Raw genomic sequence first — 18,278 nt, forward strand, 5'->3', positions numbered from 1 at the left:
AGGCTGCATACGTCATTAAGACTTGTCTTATTTCAGAAATATTAACAATTATAAAGTTGACAACTATTCTGAATTAATCCTAATTTTTTGAATTAAACTGATGACTTGCGAATGTAATGCTCGGTTAAATGAAATAAACCAGGCTTGATGAAGTATGCAGCCAGCATATGCGTCCTCCGGAGGCTGCAGCCTCATCATTTCTATGGTTACGATGAGGCCAAATATTAAATATTAAAGTGGATCTAAACGTCGTTTGGTCAAAAGTGATCCTGTGATCTCAAATTTGTAAAGTTAAAATTGTAAAAATAAAATGTGTAAAATATGCCGTTGGCGCCATCTGCGTGCATTTGTTTTAATATATAATGCTTTTTATATTACATGATATCTATTGTAACGTATAAAACCATGTGATCAGGGCTGCCAACCTTTGAGTTCAGCTTGGAGTGAGATTTACCGGGGGGGGGGGGGGGGGTTCGGGAGTGCATAGAAGGTTGGTATGTTGGGGTAGTTATTAAATTATTATTATTATTATTATTATTTACTAAAAGATTATAAAAGACTAAAATTATTATATACGTTCTTTACTAAAGTAACCATTTGCCAAACTTATTTTATAATAGAGTGGATTTTTAGCTATTTCTCTGTTGAATTGGTGAAAAAGTCTACAGAAAAAATGGTTTATATACAAATCCAATCAACATACACCAAACCAAATGAGCACTTTTTATTAAACTGAAGCAACAGATAATGTCAAGAACATTATATCTTTTATATAAAGATATTATTGTTTACAGATGTCAAATATCAAATTAATTTTTCTCTTTTATTAAAAACGGTCACAACAAACATCATGCATGAATATTTATCAATCTTAATTAATAGGTTAAATCGGCAGTTTTCTGGTGGTATCTGCGTGCGTGGAATCTGGGCAGGCATGCTTTTATCCAGACCTTGACGCTTTGTATGATGCTGCGCTGTCTGATCGACATGTGACATCAGAGTACCGCGAGAGCAATGGTAAAGGCGGACCATTTTGTAACATTTCGACGGACTCTCGCGGTACTCTGACGTTATAAGCCGGAACGGTCTGCGCAGCGCCCTTTGATTCTGTACGGCAAAGTACCAGGCAGCAACATAAGAAGTGGTGAGGTGGTTCTTAGTAGAAAGTGAAGGTACGCTTGAAACCCTTAAATATAACTGGTTTAGTTACTTATATCGTGTTTTGCACTTTCACCACCGCTAACAATCTGAAACATCGCGCAGACGTGTGCTCGCTCTGTACTAGTTTGCAGCTCGCGCTCCGGCTAATGCGGCTTTCACATAGGATGCGGTGTGCGCTGCGCTGCGCTATGAAACCCATTCATTTCAATGGCTTGCGCCGCGCGAGGGCGGTTTTTTGTTGCGCCGAGCAAAGCGCGAGCGCAGCGGAGCGCAGCTTGCGCTCACGCCGCGGTCAAAGTTCAACATAGTTTAACTTTTGCGCCGCGCTCTGTGACGATTACCCGCGCGGCCAATAGAAACGGGGCATCCAAACAAGCAAAATGGACGAAAGCTTATACTCGGGATTCTAAGGGCTTTATTATACAAGTTTATGCTCCTACAGAGACATTGGAAGGAAAGCCGTCTCATGGAAACACGTAGCAATTCAAGTTGGCATGTCAGGTGTGTTTTAAGTCAAGCAGCTTGTTGTAGGTATGCTTAAAGTTACGTGAAATGAAGACGAGCAACATCAGTCTCTGTATTCCTCGTCGACTATTTAACGCAAATATAAACACTGTAGTAATTTATTGAAAACCCCGCCTACTTTGGTCTGGCCATCAGAGCGCAAATCGCTTGGCTGCGCCGAACCCAGCGGCGAGCGCAGCGCACACCGCATCCTATGTGAAAGCCGCATAACAACTCCACCTTCTTTGATTTGATTGGCTATCGCATCATTTTGATTTTGACAAGCACTTTAGACTGCTGATCGAGGCAGACAGATAGAGGCGTTGCACAGTATTTAAAGTTATATATTAGGCAATTATTTCATGATTGTTATTACATCTTTAAATAATTAATAATGGACACGAGCCTGCGAGAGAAAATGGATTTGGTCGTAAGAGCGTGAGAAATGGGATCAATTCCGTGTGCCCTGCTAACTTATGTATTGTCTCAAGGCCTGCGACTGAGGGTCATATTTCAATTTAAAGGTATGTAGCTTACTCCGTTTTTTATTATCATGACATGAAGACATTGCTATCACTATACCGCCGCTCCATCCATATACGCAGAAACGCAGTTTGCGTAGGTCACCAACTCCCCCGGGGCCACAATCTTGGCTGCTCAGAAAATAAAAACGTTTCCTTCTGAATAAATACGAATCACAACATATACAGCATTTTGAGGTGAGTAAGCAGATGACACGACATCCCCGCAACAAAATTGCTTGGATTTATACCGACAGATTAGCTTTGTCACATTAAATTAAACTACACATGTACAGATGCAGAAATTTATATATATGTAGTTTGTGTTTCTGTCAAAATACAATCATAAATGACAACAATAGCATTTTTAATAAAGTTTTATTCTCACATGGTTTCGCGATAAAATTTTAGCTCGCATTGCACTCTGGGTAGTGGCGGCCATTTTAGGGGACGCGTAAGGATCAGGGGGGCAGGGTTTCATATTTTCTTGAAGCCGCCCTAAGCACCGCCATTAGCTAGCGGACCCCCACCTGCTCTTAGCATTCCATTGACTCCCATTCATTTTGGCGTCACTTTGACAGTGAATAACTTTACATCTGAGGCGTTTAAAGACTCAATTTGTGCATCAAATTGCGAAAAACTACTCTATTACCGAGCTAAGAACACACGTAAACAATCATATTCTGCCGCCGGAATCCTGCCAACATGATCTGGGGTACGAGGCTGAAGCCTGCTCCTTATTCGCCTAACTATCCCGTTCCACCTTAAAAAATATCAGTGCGCTTCAAGCGCCTCCCTTGCAATGTCATAGGCTGTTAATTTAAAGGAACAGTAGTCACAAAAAATGAGACTGTAGCCGTAGTTACGACAAACTTACGACAGTAGTTGGCTAACGATGCTTTAGGGAAACACACCCCTGTAAACACAAAGAGGGGTCTGATGATTTTAAAGGTCACTTTCTTCCTGATCCCATTTTTTAAACCCTAGTTATTGTGTAATGTTGCTATAATAGCATAAATAATCCCTGTAAGATGATAAAGCTCAAAATTAACTGCCAGGCGATATATTTTCTTTAATAGCATTCCTCTTTCAAAAGCCTGCAGCGAACGGCCGGTTTGGACTACAACCCTCTATTTCATGCTTTAATGACATCAGTAAAACAATTCGTTGACTAAACTCCACCCACAGGAATACGTCAGTCACCAGCTTTGGCTCAAATGGCTCTGCTAAGCTAAGCTGCTATCGAATCACAACTGCATGATTAATCGGAAAAAAAGAAGCACGATCTCAATTCATACATACACGCGATCCTCTTTGTAAATGACGTCGATTCTCTTGCATGTACAGTATTTCCCTGTATTCAGATACTGCATTCACGTATTTACATTGCAATAATCCAGATGTTATGTCAACTTGCTTACACTCACGCAGTGTAAAACCAAACCCTATTCATTCACCAATCAGACCCGATCGTTTCTCTCCTCTCTTCTCCTCATTTGCGACGTTTGGCTGTCACACGCGTGACGTGTAACAAAGCGGCAAACCTAAACAAATCGATTTACTTGATGGATTTGGAGTGGCAATTTTCAAACAATTGAGGGGAAAACAGCGGATTTTTGCAGAAAAATCTGGTGGTGACGGAGAGAGTGACGATGCAACAATATTAAGGCAAGGAAATAAGTTACCTCTGGCCATTTTTCAATCGGAAGGCTGCAGCCTCCGTAGGTCGCATATGCAGGCTGTATACGTCATCGAGCCTGGTTTAACTTAACTGGGCATTACATTCGCAAGTCATAAACGTATAACAACAATTTACGATTAACTAAGAATAATAGTCAACTTCATAATTGTTAATATTCTGAAATAAGACTGTCTTGATGACGTATGCAGCTTAGAAATGTGACCTCCGGAAGGCTGCAGCCTTCAGATTAAGGAACTGTATCATCGTTTAGTTCTTTAAAGCTTTCGTGTTTTTAATGTTTTAAGGTTGACCAGTTTGATTAAAATAAATAGCACCTGTGCTTTTTTACAATAACTTTTATTTATTAGTGTCAACATTCTGTTATTTATGTTTAACAGCTAACACATTTTAAGTTACTCATCTTCTAAAATAAGGAAAAGAGATTTTGAAGAGACTTTATTATAACTAAAAGTCCAGTGTAGCACATTTTTGTTACTTGAGTGCAATAAATGTTTTTTGTTGAAAATATGAGAATCGTTTGAGAGAACCGTGATCTCAATTCCCATGGAGAAAAATTGTGATTCACATTTTAGCGAGAATCGTGCAGCCCTAATCACAGCGCACTAAACAAACTACACAATCAGAACTCGTTACGTATTTCTGAAGGATATAGAACAAGGAAGACATCAGCCCGTTTTTATGACAGTGAAAACAACGCTATACAGAAAAGTAAATTGTGTGAAAAATACCTCGTTTTTTACACGTGAAACATGAACACACGTTATATTGCCCACTATAAACACAATCAAAGCTTCAAAAACATAGAAAGAACGGGAGCTTTAAAGGTACAATTTTTAAGATATTTGCAGTAAAATTTCCAAAAACCACTAGTCCAGTATTATATATTTTGTCTAGCTGATTACTAACAATATCTGTAATGTTTTCAACTACTTGTAAATTATGAGAAGCATCAGGAGGAACTGCATTGAAGAAGACTCAGAAAGTTTGTACAGAGTAGCTAATTTAATGTTAAAATGAGAAAGAATGGATTTACAGAACGTCAAAAGCATCATCATTAACAAAAACAAGAACGTCCATCACCAGAGCCTCTTCTGGGCCTAAGGTTATAAAGTTGGGTTCTGGTCCTGAGAACGTCTTTATTGATCCACTGACTGGAACGAGCTGCTTCACAACTGATAAAAACCTCCTGATCGTAGAAAGCATTTGGAACCACCAAAACTACTGGATCAACATGCAGGATTGCCATTTGGGTGTGCTGTCATAGTCTAAAAAGTAGAGATTACAAGCCTTGGTTCGTTTGGGTCTTTAGGAGATGACCTTTGACATGAGGGATCTGTCAAAGTGAGAGAATATGCTGTGTGGTCCTTATAGTCCTTAAAGTTAATGTTACGTTAACATGTACGGACACATATTCAGCCTGTTGTTCTGTCTGCCATTGTTTAGTTGAATAACTTGCCTTTCCAGATTAAATGTCTGTTCTTGGGCTTGGATTTTCTGAAATCATTTTCTAAATAAACACAATGTATAGTCCAGTGGGACTTGTATATGTTTTTTCTTTTTCAAAACACATTTTTGACTGATGCGACTGATACTCCGGAGCGACTTATAGTCCAGAAAATATGGTATTTGGTTTGTAGCTCCATTCACAGATGCGCTCTCACTTTCAGTGTGAAGAGAAAATTATTTGTAAGAAAACTGACTTTCTCTAAATCTTAATTGACCTTTAACAAAATTCTGATATTTGTCTGATATTTTTGCTCAGTTTGCTTAAGTAAACACCTATTTTTCCCTTTGAAGGATGATACTGAAGAACAGAAAGTGATTGAGATGCCTCCATCTTGAGTAGCTAAAATATAGTATTTTTGTAAAACTTAAATTTCCCAATAAATGTCTTTTTAACAAGTTCTCTATGTTCTTATTGCAGGTTTGGAAATGCGTTACCCAGGAGTCATGAAAGTTATCTAGGACAGGAAAGTCAAGCACCTTATCTAGGGATGCTCCGATCAGGATTTTTGCAGCCGATACCGATCACCGATTTGTAATCTTCTTGATCGGCCGATACCGATTCCGATACCGATTTTTTTTAAAGCTGATATGCAAGCTCTTTGATGACTAACTGTTACAATCTTTCTAAATAAAATAATACCACGGATGTTGCCTTTGTTATATTACTTGCAGTAATTAGGTATATTATTGTTTTAATAGAGACTCAAATAAATAAGCACAACAAATATTTATTCTGCTAAGAGAAATTTAATATGGCTTTAAAAAGGCTTATGTCTCCTAAAAGTACTGAAAATAAAACACTTCACAGACTTTACTGTATTAATTAAATATACACGCATTCGTATGCAGTATAAAAATTCTTTAGTCAAGAGCAGAGAGTGATTTTATTGAGAGATGAATTAGGTTACTGCAGCTTTAAGACTTGACAGAGATCGCTCTGTTCACGTGCACTGATGACAGGCTGCTGTGTGTGTGGGCGGCGGCTGAACGCAGACAAGCAGCTATGAGGAAAATAAAAGTTTAAACGCTCAAAACTTTAAGACGTATGCAAATAAGAAACTTTTGGCATGAGGATGCAATTGTCCGTGATAGATATGTGTTGTATACGCTGTTTGATGGGGATGTGAAGACGCCTCGCGCTGTTTACCGGAGCGCGTCCTCCGGTAAATACGCATATCTCTAAGAGAGACATACAAATCTGCACGCTGCACATGAGCAACAGGTTGTAAAGCATCATAAGCATTTTTACAACCTGTTGCTCATGTGCAGCGTGCAGATTTGTATGTCTCTCTTTGCCTTTACAGAGATATGCGTATGAGGACACGCTCCGGTAAACAGCGCGAGGCGTCTTCACATCCCCATCAAACAGCATATACAACACATATCTATCACGGACAATTGCATCCTCATGCCAAAAGTTTCTTATTTGCATGCGTCTTAAAGTTTTGAGCGTTTAAACTTTTATTTTCCTCACAGCTGCTTGTCTGCGTTCAGCCACCGCCCACGTAAAAAAATGTCTTTAATTGCAACCGCATTCAGGATCCTTTTGATGACAAAAGTAAACAGAAAGATCGGTTTATGAGATCGGCAGATTTAGCGAGCACCGATCGAGTCATTTAATGCCATTATCGGCCGATACCGATCGGCGGCCGATCGATCGGAGCATCCCTAACCTTATCTTCTAAAAGATGCTCTGGTGACCAGACTTACAGGGATCTTGAGCGTAAGAACGGTTCTGTCTTTCATTTTTGGGTTAAAGAATTGATCTACATTTAACCTTGAATGAATTATTTGAATGTGTGTTAACTGTTTGGTTTTTAAAGGCACAAACCATAAATGACCTGCTCCGACAAACTGATCATGTCTTCTCTCGCAGCGCATCATAAGCAGCTCCACTGCCGCGCCATTTTGGATAAGCATCCGCCAAATGCATAAATGTAACTAGCCAAAGCCAGATCATTTCAGTCCTAACCTTTTTTTGTCACATCAACTTTAGAAGCCTTTTACAGATTCTTTAATTCAAAGTAACTTTGTGTTTTCAATCCATACATTTTTCTTGGGAATTGAGCCCTCTGCCATCAGAGCTATGGAAACACTTCTGTTCTGATTGGCCGTCACCACTTTACAGTTAATGATGAGAACTCCTTCACAAAGACCATTAAAGATCACATAACACACACGGTTTCTGCCACTCTCATGTTAATCTTGGTTATCTATAGAGTAGTATTTCATCCTTCATATTTCCAAAGAGTCTTTCGTGTTGTCAGATTCATAAAAGACAGAACACCTTTTTCCGTGTTTTTTCCCCCCGGAAAAGATGATCTCTTGAAGGCGTACAGTGGGCGGAGCTAAAGAGTTACGAGTACACAGCCTTTGAATTCTAATCCAACAACTGATACATCAAAGTAAATAAAACTTAAATAAAAACAGTTTTTTACATAACCTTGGCTTACAGTCAGATACAGCCGTACATATATGATCCAGAATCAGATACTGAGTCGGTAATTTATCAACAGGAACAGAAATTTGGCCCAGAAATACTCTTGTCACATGCTCAATGGCTTTTTTGACATTATGCATTAGTTTAGCATGAGGATTACAACTTTTAAACAGTGTTAATAAGTCAGAATGGATAAAATAGCATTAAACCCCTCCTTTAAGGACACTATCTGGAATGACCTCTCAAAAGATACCAGGTGTTCAGCGTAATCATATTCTCACTTGTTTTTAAATTAGGATTATTTAGGGACTCATACTATGTTTTTACGTAGTCTTACTTGCAGGTTGACAGCGTCAGACAGTTTTTGGAGTAGGGCACAGTGTTGGATCCCAGATTCAAGTGAAAAGTGTCTGATGAAGTGTTGAACAGATTGGAGGAGGAGCTGATATAAATGAACAGGTGTTAACTATTATTAGTTATCTACTTCCCTTCAATTGTTGATATCTATATACATGACCCTCATACTTTATTGCATACAGGCTCAGGGCCAGCAGATGAATCAGGGGCTCAAAGAGAGAGCAGATGACCAAGATGACCGCTTATCTGATGAAGGCATCTGTGCATCTGCCAGTGAAAAAGTGGTAAGAAAATATAAAGACATTCTGTTTTTTCCCCATTTAATTATTAGTACAAAATGAACTTATTTGCATGTACTTGAATAGTGATTTATATTTCTCTTTTATTTCTTGACCTATTTGTTCACAGAAGAGGCCAAAGCTCTCTGCCCTCGAGGAGCTGTTTGCTGTAGAGGACATGAAAATAAAGTAAGAAAAGAGACCACCAGCACTACAGAGACGTTTAAGGAAGAGATAAGGCACTAAAGATTACTTCTATCTTCTCAGTCCTCAGCGAGTCCAGTAACCCTGGTGGTGTGACATGAAGGACACTGCCAATGCTTTTTTGATTTGGCTTCAGGGTATCTCTGTGTGTAAGCATCATCCACACCCTCAGAGCGTGCATTTTCTACTGCATTGAAAATGTTTTAATGATACCCAGCCCTATATAAATGTGAAGTAAATACTTGCTTTTATATTATTATTATATATTGATGGATTTTTTGTCTGTAGGTACAGAGTAACCAGTACCAGCGTAGTAACCACTGATTAATCTAAATGTTTTCTCTCTTTTGTGTTCTTTTGCAGATTGTTTCATAAAACATCATAAGGTGGAAACTGTTGGACAGTTAGGACAGGCTATGAATTCTGGGTTGGCAAAGAGAAAGAAGACATAAGCCTGCCCCCAATCCAAATTTAAGCTTTGATTTTAGATCTGAAGTCTAGTATTTGTTGCTGGCTGGATTCATGTTGTTAATGTGCAGTTAATGCATATACTATATATGTGCATTAACATATATATATATTATGTGCATAAATGTATACCACATTGTTTGTAAAATCTGATTCAGTGCCCACTGATTTATTGGGGGAGTGTGATGAAAATGTCTGTCAATTTAAATTATTTACATAAGCTGTGTGTTAAATGTTTTTTTATTTGTGGAAAATGTGTGTACACAGTATGTGAAATATACTAGAGGGGATTTTACATACATTTTAAAATAGATTTACATATAACAGCAAAATAATATGTAGACAAGTACTAGAAATAAATATATATGGTCAGATATTGCAATATAAAACCATATATTTACATAGAAGGTTATCTACATGTATTTTAATATAAAAGTAATGAATAGATGTAAAAATTATTATTATAATATATTATTACATAGTTGATTAAGATTGACACAGAGACGTAATAAATGTTGTCATAGAGACAAGTCTTTGATGTCGAATAGAACGTTTGACGTCACCGAACATATAAAAAGGCTTGCCCGGGCAAATATTCTTCACACACTGATTCTCTGAGCAAAGGCTACAGATAACGACTATACTCTCCTGACTTTGCTGTCATCAATATCAAATATCTACCACACGTCTGTTCAAAAAACAAGTCAAGCAACTGCTGACCGTTATTGAATAGACTTGAAGACATTAATATCATGTCTGATTCGAGTGATCCCCAGACCAGCAGGGGTGGGATTTTGCGAAAGCAGAATTCTGCCCCTTCAGGTAATCGGGTGACCTTCGCTCGTCCGGTGGCTGCACCGGATGTGGAATCGAGGCGTTCAGGTCAGTAAATATTATTTACGGCTTTTCTACATCCGAAGGTTGCAGCTTACGGAGGTCGCATACGCAGGCTGCACATGTCTGGTTTATTTAAGTTAACTGAGCATTGCATTCGAAAGTCGTAAACATATTACAACAATTTACTATTAACTGAAAATAATAGCCAAGCTTATAATTGTTAATTTTCTGCAAAAAGACTATTTAGATGACGTATGCAGCCTACAAATGCGACTGGATAACTACCTTGAACTCATTAACCTTTTGATCCACACTGTCACATTTGTCAAATTTCGGGTTTGTCAGCTCATTCAGTTTGAGAGAAACCCCAAATGCAAAAATATACGAGTGGAAATTAAGTTCAGTAGCTTGTCTTTGCTTTGTGCTATACAGACGAACGTTGCTATCTGCCTGTATTGTTGGTGGAATTAAAGACTCGTATGCATGAGGCGTTTTGTTGTAGTTGATTTAATATGAACTGTTTTAAATACGGGTTTTTATTGTTTATGTGATGCTAATGTCTGTTTCTTTACACGACCCTGCCGCCATCATATGGCAGAGGTGAGGTAATAACTTTTCCAAGTTTAGAAACCGACGCTACTGAAGTAATGAATTAAATATTGCTCCCTAAATTATGAAATCAGGGTCATAATAAGGTAAACTTTGCGTTTTTTTTAATGTTACGCGTTCGTTATTTTGTCTAATTTGTTTTGTTATGAACAAAGCAGTGTGTGATTTATCTTTGGACTCGTCGCGCGCGTGCTATTGTCTGGTGCGGTTTCTCTCAAACGCAGTACTACGATATTGTCAAACATTTTAATTTGCCAAATTGCTTCAATTATGTTCTCGTCAATGGATTATTTTTTTAAAGCGTGTTATGCGTTTTGTTGTGATATTTGAGCATGAACTAAAGAAAATATATGGGGTCGGTGGTAAGATTAAATGACGTCTCCGGAGTTTTGGTTTAGGTGAATGGCTATTTTGAAGGGAGGGGGGCACGGGGCAAAAAAACGGAATGCGCGACCTTTTTTTACTGCTAATTTGCACGACGCCTCATTTTGTGTCACCATACATTCAGTTCATTCAAACACACTTTAATAAATCTCACTCATAATCGCAAGAAGCGGACTGACTTTCTTCTTTAATCACACCACACGTATATTTAACTCACGAAGCTTGAGTGCCATCTAGTGGTGCATTAATGTAAGGACATTACAGCGTGTACAGTGGGGAGCATCTCTCTCCCCACAGCTTATCAAATGTGGGCTGTTTTTTCGGGGACAGTAAATGATGATGAGTGGGTCCCTGCAGGCCAGTCTCTCTTACACTATTATAATGACACATTAAATATATATAATTTTAAAACACTCATTCTATATATTTTACACCTTTTTCAATAACAATAAACGCAATAACAGTGTGGAATAACACAAATATATAACACTAGCATATATTTAATATTATGTAATAGGTTATAATGTTACAACAATTTGTCAGATTTCAGAGAAGTTTATAATGTCTTCTTTTTGTATGTTCTGTCCAGTTGGCAGATGGTCTTACAGTATGTCTAGACCAGCGCAGGGGCCAGAAATGAGAAACTGGGGTGTACTAGATCCACAACAGATATGGTGCGTCTCTCCAAACTCATATTATCCAAAGATGTTTGTCCTTCTGAGGAAAGCAGATGAGGTTAAGTTGGTCCCTGCAGGTCAGTTTGTTACACCAGTGGTTTGCACAACGCATCATTTTGTGTCACCACCATACATTCAGTTCATTCTTTAATGGGTCTATGTAGCCCCTCATGAAGTCAAACACACTTTAATAAATCTCACTCATAACCTCGAGATGAGGACTGACTTTCTTCTTATCACACCACACGTATATCTAACTCACAAAGATTGAGTGCCATCTAGTGGTGCATTAATGTAACGACATTACAGCGTGTAAATCAATCCTAACTATAGTTAGCTGCTGCTGACGTAAAATCAGCATTGGAAATGTATATGGCTAATCTAAAGGACATCTATATTTTGCTCATATTATGTACCTTTTGTTGTAAATTGAGTCTTTTAAACTATCTTATGCCTAGAATTAGTGAAGGAGGTTTACATGATTCTTTGGTTTATAACTATTGTGAAAGTTTGATCAATTGTGCATTATGACATGCAATAAATGCATAGAGATACAAGACCATCACTACTTCCGGTTCATGGTGACTTTCTAGGGCACAACATTGTGTTTATCCGGGCCTGCTAATGAGAACACACAAATCATTCATAGTGATGAGGACACTGGGTTTAAAGTGACAGCGCATTGCTTTCCGTTAAATGGAGGCTTGCAACTATTAGTAGATAAACGCTATGCTAACTTGTTTTTAACGTGTTATGATGTTATAAACACTCATTTGTCAGCTTCCCACAGCCTCGTGTCCTTTCCACTTCTGTAATGTGCAATAAAAAAGTGTCAGTTATAAAATGCTTTAACTATTTATCCACAATGTGAAAATACCACGTTAACTGTTAATGTGTTTTTTATGTCTGTTCTGTCCAGCTGGTAGACGTAAGATGACAACAGCCGAGATGCGCAGTATCTTGAGTAAAATGGAAGCCAGACGAAGGGCCGCTTTATACTCTGGTGAGGAGCAAACTTTGGCCCTTCTACAGATGTTGAGAGATACGATACGGCGCCATAGAGGTCAGTCAGCACCTCATTATTATAAACCTCAAATGTAATGAAAAACAATTGACACATTAACTTCTTATATAGATAGTAAAACATATATGAAGTTACTGTGTACTTGTCTTGGGTCTAGCATAGCATGAGGGCTGTGTTTAATATTTTTGGTGTTTTAGTTTTTCATTTAAATTTGTATGTATTATGTAATCATGTTTTTCATGTGATGTTTTTAAATGAAATAAAATATGGTTCACATAGTTTATTAAATTAATAATAGTAATAATGTATAAAAACATTGTTTGTGTGTACACATCAGTGGCGGGCGGTGACTTCTCTTCCGAGTGGCACAAATTCGAAATATGTGTTCTGAGTGTCGTGTGTTGCTCGTCATGTCAAAATGTGTTTTTGTTGCGTCATGTAAACCTATGGGCATCATGCGTCATTTCAAAATACATGCCTGCTGCACATGCGTCGAAAGGGTTTATGATAAAGCACATAGGTTCACATGACATGCCGAACTCATGACGAACTAAATACATGTTCGCGTTGTTCGCCTTCGAAAAAGAAGTCACTGGCCACCACTGGTACACCACATGCATGTGTTATGTGATACATTTTTGTTATTACTATTATTACAATGTTTGTGAAAATACCACAGTAACTAAGATCTAACACATTGTTTTAAGAAGTTTATAATGTGTTGTTTGTGTCCGGTCTGTGCAGCTGAGGAATTGAATAAGATCTGGTCCTCATCAGCTGAAAGGCTCGAAAAGCTCATTGCAAGCAGTGGGGAGCGAGATGCTCAGCAGAGGTTGTGTTTCTCTGCCCCCGCAGCTTTGCAAATGTGGGCTGATGATGATGAGTGGGTCCCTGCAGGTGAATCTCTTACACTATCATAATGACACATTAAATATATATAATTTTGTATAATTTTAAGGCTTTTTTTATATAATTTTATATAATTTTAAGGCTTTGTCCACACAAAGCCAGTGCATTCGCTATCCGATCATTTTTTTCCTTGTTCTAAAAAAATTATCCGTAAACACGAAACCACTGAAACCGACTGAAAGCGGTGTAGTATATATGCCGGACCAGTATGGGGCGCTGTAATTCTGCCACAGATATACACTATACACGAGGAAGAAGACTTTGAGCATGCGCATAACCAACGTATGGTGTTGTCCATTATCGCTTGTTGCTCACCACAATTGCATAGAAGCAATAGATTTTGCTGTAATAAAGCTAGTAGGCTTTAGTAGCTTCTGTAGCACGGACACAATCACGTAGTCCGCCGTTATTGTTGTTGCTGTTACGTGTGACACTTCCGACACGTGATGTTATGACGTTTTCGCTTCACAAAATATACGGATTGGCTGTACACACGAAACCGCAAGGGTGTTGATTTCAGATTTATCCATTTTTAGGACCCGGTTTCAAAAAATAGCGGTTTCACTCTCTCAAAACGCCGGATCCGTGTGGACGAAACGGCAATACGATAACAAATTTATACGTATACAGTGATATGCCTCTCCGTGTGGACAGCCCCTTAAACACTCATTCTATATATTTTTCCACATTTTACAAAAGAATAAATGCAATAACATTGTGGAATAACACAAATATAACACTAGCATATATTAAAATGTCTTCTTTTTGTCCGGTCTGTCCAGCTGTGTCTACAACAGCTCAGGGGCAAGAACTTACAACCTGCGGTAAGCAAGATTCACAACGGAGGTTGTGCGTCTCTGCACCCGCAGTTTGTGAGACGAGGTTTGTCCTTCCGGGGACGGTTGACGATGAGGAGTGGATCCCTGCAGGTCAGTTTGTTACGCCAGTGGTTCTCAAGGTTATGCCTGGAGGCCCACTGCTCTGCACATTTTGTTTGTCTCCCTTATTTAACACACCTGTTTCAAATCATCGGCTCATTAGTAGAGATCTCTATGAACTGAACTGATTGTGTCAGATAAGAGAGACATACAAAATGTGCAGAGCAGTGGGCCTCGAGTTGAGAACCACTGTGTTACATTATAATAATAACACATTAAATTATATATATATATATATATATATATATATATATATATAATTTTACAACACTCATTTTTTTACATTTTACAATAAGAATAAACTGTGGAATAACACACATGTAACATTAGCATTTATGACATTTTTATGTAGTAAGTTTTATAATGTTTGTCACAATACCATAATAACTATACAGTAACAATGTGTTAGATTTTAGAAAAGTTTATAATGTCTTCTTTGTGTCCGATCTTTCCAGTTGTGTCTACACCTGCAGCGGATCAAGAGAGCATTGAGGAGGAGAGAAGCTTACCAGGTCAGTGTATTACACCATTATAATGACACCCCAAATATGATGTTAATGGAACTTTTAATTAAACAAACAAACTTTATATTTACATTCACCATTCTGGCACAAATCTCTTGTGTGGGCAGGACTTAACCATACTTTAATCCCATTGGCTAGTGAGATTTGAATTTACAGATCTCTGATCAGGAATAGGGGTGGGACAATACATCGATATGCGGATTTATCATTGTCTGTCTTTGTGCGTTAGAAGAATCCATACGCTGGCATCAAATATCGACATAATAAATTAATAAACAAGAATGTACATATATATTTCCCAGTGTTATTACTTTATGGGTTTCCAAAAAACCCATATAGATCGGGCTCTATTCTGGTGGTAACATCTGTTGTTCATCTTTTCTATTTTTATCTTTAAGAACCAAAACCAAAAAGCCGGAAGAAAATCCGTGCTTTCTTGGCAAGAGCATTGCGGGCTATCAAAAAAGCCTGCTGTTGCTGTGGAAATGAGGATGAAGTGGAGCCCTTTGATCCTCAGGTGCCCGTTTAGATAAAGCTGACTTGTAGAGGGGTTCTGGAATTAAGCAAACGGGTTTTCAAGAACCACCCTATTGCCGGTCAGGTTCGTCATCCTTGGATTTATCAGCTTTCCAAGAAGCAGCTGATCATATGGTCCATTCGACCATGACCCATGTGCTCCGGGAGATCAGCTGATTTTAAGTCGGGTATTTCTTACCTGCACCCAGCTCGTGAACAACACTGGCAGAATAGTCCCATCGGACTCGAGCCGGCGAGCTTGTTTCCTTGGAGACATGCCAGCTCCAAGAAGAGGATGATCCTAAATGTGGTCCTTTCGACCATGAGCGTCATGCTCAACCGGATCATGCTGATAAGTCAGTCAGGTTTATGTGACCTGCACCCAGCTCGTGAACAACACTGGCAGTATAGTCCCTTCGGACTCGAGCCGGCGAGCTTGTTTCCTTGGAGAAATGCCTTTCCAAGAAGAGGATGATCTTAAATGTGGTCCTTTCGACCATGAGCGCCATGCTCAACCGGATCATTCTGATAGTCAGTCAGGTTCTTCTTACCTGCACCCAGCTCGTGAGAAACACAGGCAGTATAGTCCCTTCGGACTCGAGCCGGCGAGCTTGTGGAACCAGACTATTGCCCGTCTGGTTCATCAACCTTGGACCTAACAGCTTTCCAAGAAGCAGCTGATTGGTCAGGTTCATCTAGCCTCATAAGCAATAATGAGAGTGAGTATAATGTTATTATGTTCTGATTTGTATTGTCGGCTTTGTTGCCCTTGTTAACTGTTTCTCTCCTTGATTGATTCAAATCTCTGTCCAGTTTTGGTAATACATCCATTTACACGCCAAGAAGCAGCTGATAGTCAATGTGGTCCATTCGACCAGGATCAGAGTGCTGAAGATCAAGATGATCCTCGGGAAGGTTCATCCAGCATGAAGTCAAGTGATGGTGAAAGTGAGTATAATGTTATTGTGTTCTGCTCTTTATTGTCTGCTTTAATTTTCTCCTTTGTCGACTGTACTTTATTGTTTCAAACCTCTGCCAAGTAATCGTAATAAGTGTGTTTATACGACAGATGTTTATGTAATACCTTCTCCCTGTATTCGGTATGTCATGTTATTCAGATGGACTGAGTTCTCTTGATTCATCAGAATGACTCCTGAGCTTTTTCCTTTATCTTGTCCTGATTTGCTTATTTAAAGAAATTTTTAGAAGATGTTTTTAAAAGTGGTTTCACTCTTACTTGATCTCACACTTCTTGTTTATTCTGCTAGTAGTTGATTAGCATTGGATGTACTGAACAACTTTCCATTATTTGCCCATTTTTTAAATGAATATTTATTCTGTGTGTTATGTTATAAGCAGCACTGTCATTGGAGTTCATGTGAGACAAAACAATTCTTGTGTTCATTTTGTACTGATTGTTTTTCAGGAAAAATGTCATTGCTTGATGAAGATTGGAGATGGAAGAGGTGCCTTAGTGAAGTGGATGAGGGGACTCGCAAATCTGATGGCAAAAAGGAAGAATCGCTCTTCATCAAATTGTTTTGCCAACCCTACATTATATATGACTTACATATGATTATTCTCTCTTGTAGGTCACCATCAAATATATTAAGAAGTCTGGCAAGGATATCTACACTAAAATGTCCGCGAACCCGAGGACATTGAGACAAACAGACCCAGTTCCGGCCGCCGTGGAGGTCAACACACCACTGATCTACTGGACGTCTCTTAATGTCATGCCCAGCCGATGCCTGACCAATGACCACCGGCGGGGGAACCTGTTTAATCTCCTCATCCGTTTACATATATCTCCCAAGGGTTTTTTCCCTCCTAGGACTTTTTTTCCCTCCTGGCTAAAAAATTCGGAGGTTTTTCTCCTAGGGGGTTTTTTCAACCCGGGGAGTCAGCCGACATTGGCTCGCTTGTAAAGTTTATTCATAGCCATGTATTTTGCTACTTATACTGTCTGTCGAATTGTTTGTTGAGTGTTTTTCCCTGTTTCTAGTAATGTAAAGCTGCTTTGAAACAATTACAAATTGTGAAAAGCACTATATAAATACAATTTTAATTCAATTCAATTTTATTTTGAGTTTGAAAGATTTAATATGTTTTTAATATTTTACCTTTATTTATTGATTTGATTTGATTTATTGTGTTTTTTCTTCTTTCGTCAGTGCAGCATATTGTTAAAGATAATATTAATATACATTATAAATACTACACCACAAAAGTATTTTTATACACTTTTTTTGTTCTTGTTTTTAGTTATTTTCTACTTTAAAAACATTACAATAAATGTGATGCCTTTTATTTTCAATATAATGCATATTTTTATGAAATATAATTAACAAACATAAATATGAAAAGCAGTTGTTTTGTTGTCTTTATTATCAACTTAATCCAATAAACACGACATTTGTGACAAACAGTAAGAAAGGAAAAACTTTACTGTTTCACAGTAAAATCCATAAAGCCACACAGGTCTAAGAGTTTATGACGAATGGTATTTACGTCACTGTTCAAAGTTGCACATTCATTTTCGTATTCTGTATAGGGAACAGTGAACGGTTTCTGACACAGTCATTGATTTCATTGTAGGCTGTAAGATGCAGTAGTATTTGTCTTTCTGTAGAGTCGATATATCTTAAGCTTCTGTAGGCGCTGATGCACGATTGTACAAACACTTAACACATGGGTGCCACTTAAAGGATTTCTCCAC

The 18,278-nt window shown here is 38.3% G+C and overlaps 1 protein-coding gene across 4 annotated transcripts; it reads left to right on the forward strand.

The window, feature by feature from the left end:
• Positions 1–7,484: 7,484 nt before the first annotated feature.
• LOC129414760 (uncharacterized) lies at positions 7,485–18,278 on the forward strand. 4 transcript variants are annotated; one of them, XR_012369586.1, is made up of 11 exons: positions 7,485–8,293; positions 8,374–8,475; positions 8,600–8,822; positions 9,037–10,023; positions 11,561–11,725; positions 12,568–12,711; positions 13,417–13,569; positions 14,364–14,510; positions 14,975–15,031; positions 15,442–16,278; positions 16,373–16,508. XR_012369586.1 is itself a non-coding variant. In XM_073867564.1 (10 exons), exons 4-10 carry the CDS (start codon positions 9,894–9,896, stop codon positions 15,570–15,572), a joined length of 927 nt encoding a protein of 308 aa, XP_073723665.1. In that variant the 5' UTR covers positions 7,485–8,293; positions 8,374–8,475; positions 8,600–8,822; positions 9,037–9,893; the 3' UTR covers positions 15,573–16,508. The 4 variants fall into 4 exon arrangements, 3 of the variants coding, with proteins under 3 accessions (XP_073723665.1, XP_055024846.2, XP_055024847.2); XM_073867564.1 differs by having other exon boundaries at positions 15,442–16,508; XM_055168871.2 differs by lacking the exons at positions 7,485–8,293; positions 8,374–8,475; positions 8,600–8,822; positions 15,442–16,278 and adding an exon at positions 16,986–18,278 and having other exon boundaries at positions 9,644–10,023; positions 16,373–16,507.

The sequence above is a fragment of the Misgurnus anguillicaudatus genome, chromosome 5, assembly GCF_027580225.2.
Source record: "Misgurnus anguillicaudatus chromosome 5, ASM2758022v2, whole genome shotgun sequence".
Taxonomy (NCBI): domain Eukaryota; kingdom Metazoa; phylum Chordata; class Actinopteri; order Cypriniformes; family Cobitidae; genus Misgurnus; species Misgurnus anguillicaudatus.